Source organism: Otolemur garnettii, unplaced genomic scaffold, assembly GCF_000181295.1.
Source record: "Otolemur garnettii isolate 467f Iridium unplaced genomic scaffold, OtoGar3 scaffold00082, whole genome shotgun sequence".
NCBI lineage: Eukaryota > Metazoa > Chordata > Mammalia > Primates > Galagidae > Otolemur > Otolemur garnettii.
The window spans coordinates 7718992-7723178 of record NW_003852477.1 but is presented as its reverse complement, the minus strand read 5'-3'; the positions used below and the strand labels follow the sequence as shown (position 1 = coordinate 7723178).

The 4187-nt window shown below is 45.0% G+C and overlaps 1 protein-coding gene across 1 annotated transcript in view; it reads right to left on the bottom strand.

Moving 5' to 3' along the window:
- TDGF1 (teratocarcinoma-derived growth factor 1) overlaps window positions 1-2055 on the bottom strand; it is a 2603-nt gene extending 548 nt beyond the window's left edge. Inside the window, exons 1-4 of the mRNA XM_012808035.2 lie at window positions 2003-2055; window positions 1786-1917; window positions 1290-1404; window positions 1090-1199 (exon numbers count right to left, since the gene is read on the bottom strand). Of these exons, the coding sequence (XP_012663489.1) occupies window positions 1090-1199; window positions 1290-1404; window positions 1786-1917; window positions 2003-2042 (397 nt within the window). The 5' untranslated portion in view covers window positions 2043-2055. The remainder of the gene's footprint in view (window positions 1-1089; window positions 1200-1289; window positions 1405-1785; window positions 1918-2002) is intronic.
- Between the last annotated feature and the right edge of the window lie 2132 nt (window positions 2056-4187).

Below are 4187 nucleotides of genomic sequence, written 5' to 3'. Positions count from 1 at the left end.
TTATCATTCAACCCACACTTAACAAACACTTCTCCTGGGACTGACACCCAGGATGCAAATGACAAAGACACAATCTCTGTCTGGTTTGGGGCTCCATCTTGTACTCAGCAAAGTGTTTGCTTTCCTTTACTTCTTGGACTTGAATATTTTCTAACATTTTCATGGGCCGGAAGTATAAAGGTCTTTGAACTTGGGTGGCCCTAGAAAGCAGGCTCAGGTCTGAGTAGGGAAAGGACTCTCTGATCTTATTCTCTCCCCATCTAGGTCCTATCCTTCTTTTCATCATTTTTAAAAACTGATTTGAGGAAAACATTCAATAAGGTTAAAGTATTCTGGGCCCATTCACTGGGGGTGGCAGTGCAAGGGCCCATTAGCCCCCAGGAAGAAGTTCCTACAGGACTGGGGTTGAGGTCAAGCCTTGGGTAGAATCTGCTGTTGGGGTGGGTTCTGTCTGAATTGCCACCCTGAGGATAGTTTGACTCCCTCTGCCCAAAGGAAAGGAATACTGGAGAACAACTCTTGGTTAAACAAGAAACTGAGTCTTTTCTTTCTGTCTTTTTTTGGAGACAGAGTCTTACTCTTTCCCCCTAGTAGAGTGCTGTGGCATCATAGCTCACAGCTACCTCAAACTCCTGGGCTCAAGTGATGCTCCTGCCTCAGCCTCCTGGGTAATTTTTCTATTTTTAGTAGAGATGGGGTCTTGCTCTGCTCACGGCTGGTCTCAAACTCCTACGCTAAAGTGATCCTCCCGCCTCAGCCTCTGAGTGTTAGCATTACAGGTGCGGGCCATGTACCCAGCCATGAGACCAAGTTTTGTTTATTTTCCTCAATAAAAGTTCACACACAATAAAATGTCAAATAGACTTGAACTCTCCATCTGAAGGGCAGCAGGACTAACCACGTTTCTGAGAAAGTCAACATCAAACATGCCAAGGTGAGTGTCTCATCTGGAGTCCTCAGAGCTCTTACAAGCACAACTTTGGCTGCCAGGCTCTAACAGGCTATGAAGTATGAGAAGAGATCCCATGAACTAAGCATTCTGAAAGGCAACTAAGTCACCCACATAGGTGGGGGAGAACCTCTGCTTACCACACCCAGGTAGAAATGTCTGAGGAAAGCAGCGGAATTGGCCGCGCCAACATTTACACAAGGAGCACTTCCTGGGCAGCCAGGTGTCATGGGGCACAGCCCCGCAGCTCCTGGGAATGGACAGACAAGGCAATGCCCATGAATTTGAAATTCTCCTTCTCTCTCCTCTCCACCCAGTCCCTGCCCTGTGAATGGCTTACTCTTTGCGCACATCATACTCGCAGTTCCGTCCATAGAAAAAGCGGGGACAGGCACAAAAGGACCCCAGCATGCAGGTTCCCCCATTCAGACAGCAGGTTCTGTTTTGCTTCTTACCTAAAAGGTAAAAAGATGTGGCTAAGGGTGGAGAGATGGCAAAAGAATTCCTGTAAGCAAGGTTCATAAAACTCCAAGGACCTGATCTCCCCAATGTGTTTGCAGATGTCTAAAAGTTGTAAACCTCACAGAATAAGACTGTATTACTGAGTGTTGCTTTTGCTACCCGTGCTTTTCAGCAGAAAAATCATTTTCATACACAGGGCAATGGTGGTTCCAGGAGTCCCCCAGGGAGGCGAAGTATACAATGCCTGTCTCGCTCCTAAAACCAAAAGCAGTCCAGTTCCAAAATAAAGTGTCCACCCTCTTAGGTGAAAGAGCATTAAGAAGCAGATGAATGAAGGACCAGGATACAGATGATTCAAGGCAGGCAGGTCTTACTGTGCAGTATTTCCATGGATGGCACGAATTGGAGAGACGGAGGACGAACTGCAGGTGCCTCCTGGGACTGCATGCTGTCATTTCTGAAGACCAGATCTTTCTGAGGTGGACGTGTAAGTTCATGGCCCAACCCTTGAAGACAAAAATCAACTCAAGGAGTCTGTATTTCAGGCCACATAAAAATTGTTAGTAATCAAAAGAACAAAAAGTCTCTCACCCACAACTAATCCCAGTTCAAAAGCTTTGGAAAAGGTCATGATCAAAATCACACTAGGAAGAGGAAATCAGACATTAGTTAGCAAAACAAAGAAAATAAACCCTACAAATTAACACCCCAGTCCTCTCCGCACTTGGACAAGACCACAGACCACAAAGGAGAAACAGAGTGCCACCTTTTTTTTTTTCTTTTTCTTTTCCTCTTTTAGAGGCTAATTCAGATAACCAAGAAAAGTACTTTAAATAAAAGGCACCAATATAGGGCGGTGCCTGTGGCTAAAGGGAGTAGGGTGCCGGCCCCATATGCCTGCCAGGGGTGGTGGGTTCATACCCAGCACCGGCCAAAAACTGCAAAAAAAAAAAGAAAAAGGAAAGAAAAGTCACCAATATACAATTCTTTTCATTACATATTACTTCTCAGGCCCTGTCTTTGTACACATATAATTTTAAGTAGGTATGAATCTTTTATCTTGTACTTCACATAATATTTTACAATTTATATTTATAAATGTATTATATATTTTTATCCTATATAGTTTTCATATAAGAATTTTAAAACATAGGTGGCGCCTGTGGCTCAAGGAGTAGGGCACCGGGCCCATATGCTGGAGGTGACGGGTTCAAACCTCGCCCAGGCCAAAAATTGCAACAACAACAACAACAAAATTTTAAAACAGCTGAATGATATTCCATGTTATGGACAAATCACATTTTACAAACTATCTCATTTTAACCAGTCAAAAAGTTTTCAGGTTAAAAAAAATTTTTTTTTTTGCTATTATTCTTAAAGGTTTTTTGCAAGTATAGATTCTGTCTAAACCTTTTCAGAAGTAGGTTTTTAATTTGGTTTTGATATTGACCTTTGTTTGCCCAAAAGTAGGAAAATACTATTTCCTAGGCAAAGCCATTGATATACGCCAATGGCATAGTTGGATGTAACTGGGTGGAGTTCTGGGTCTTTCAGGAAAAACAGCAGAGACCTTCGCAACTCTTTTAAGGTTTGGGCAAGATAGAGTTAAGCAACTGGTGTAGCACATTATTTACTAAACTAGTAATCTCTAGCAGTTAAAGATTCACATTCAAAATTAGCTCGTACCTGGAAGAGAAGCGCACCATCGTCCGTAGTCCACAGCTGTTAACAATTTAGGGGGTTAAAAAAAAAAAATGTTAGCATGCCCTTAATTCAGAGTCATTTTCAAAACACCCAAAGGAAAACATTAATTCCTAAGTGAAAATGGCGACTTAGAAAGGAAAAGTATTCTAGATGAGAAGTGCACCTTCTCCAGAGAGCCTTAGGAGAAGCAGGAGCCAAGGTGTCCCGGAAAACTGGAGCTTCTTGGCCCCAAATAATGTCTTGACCTTGAGCCCGGGACCCCGCCTTACCGGAATTCTCAGGGCTTTACAACAAACCCCAGCGGTGGCGGTGAGGGCTCACGGGAGGGCGAGGAGGCGGAGGCCCACGAGCATTACAATGCCCAGACTCTGCGGGGAAGGGAGGCTGCCGGCGGTAGATCGACCGAAAACAATCAAGAGAATGGAAAAGGTGGAGTCCGGTACAACAGTGCTTAACTAGCCCGAATAACTCTAGCCCTAGTTGCAGGTTTAAAATGTCAGATTTATTCTTTTGAAAATAAGGTAAATCAATTACTCTGTCAAGTTGGTGATTCAAGGTTGGAGGAGTGGTGGAAAGTAATTACTTTAATTAGAAAACCCTAAACCCTGGGTATGGGTCTCTCAAGACATCCGATACTTTGTTACTAAGTTTTATTTCTTACAATTTGCTTCCATCTTTGTTTTTCAAAGAAAAGTGCTTTGAGCCGGGTCCTCCACCCGGGGGATACTCAGGTGCGCTGGGCGGGGCGAGGGTAAGACTAGGGAGCTTGCAACTGACAGGTTCAGGGCAGGAGGGTCCCCTCCCGGCTCCCGGCGTCGCGCAGTGAAGGGTGCTTTGCAGGCAGCTGCTGGCAGGGAGAGGGCTGGTCAGGGCGCGGACGCTGGGGATCTACAGTCAGGTTGCCAGGCCTGTTGTAGGAAAAAGTTCTAGAAGCACCGCAGTTTGGCAAGGGAGGCCATTGCAGCCTTGCCACTGATTGTGACCTGACTTTTCTCTCAGTCCCAGCGTCTACAGTGCGGCCTCTTCCATCCCCACCCCACCCCACCCCTCCACACCACACCGGGAATTAACT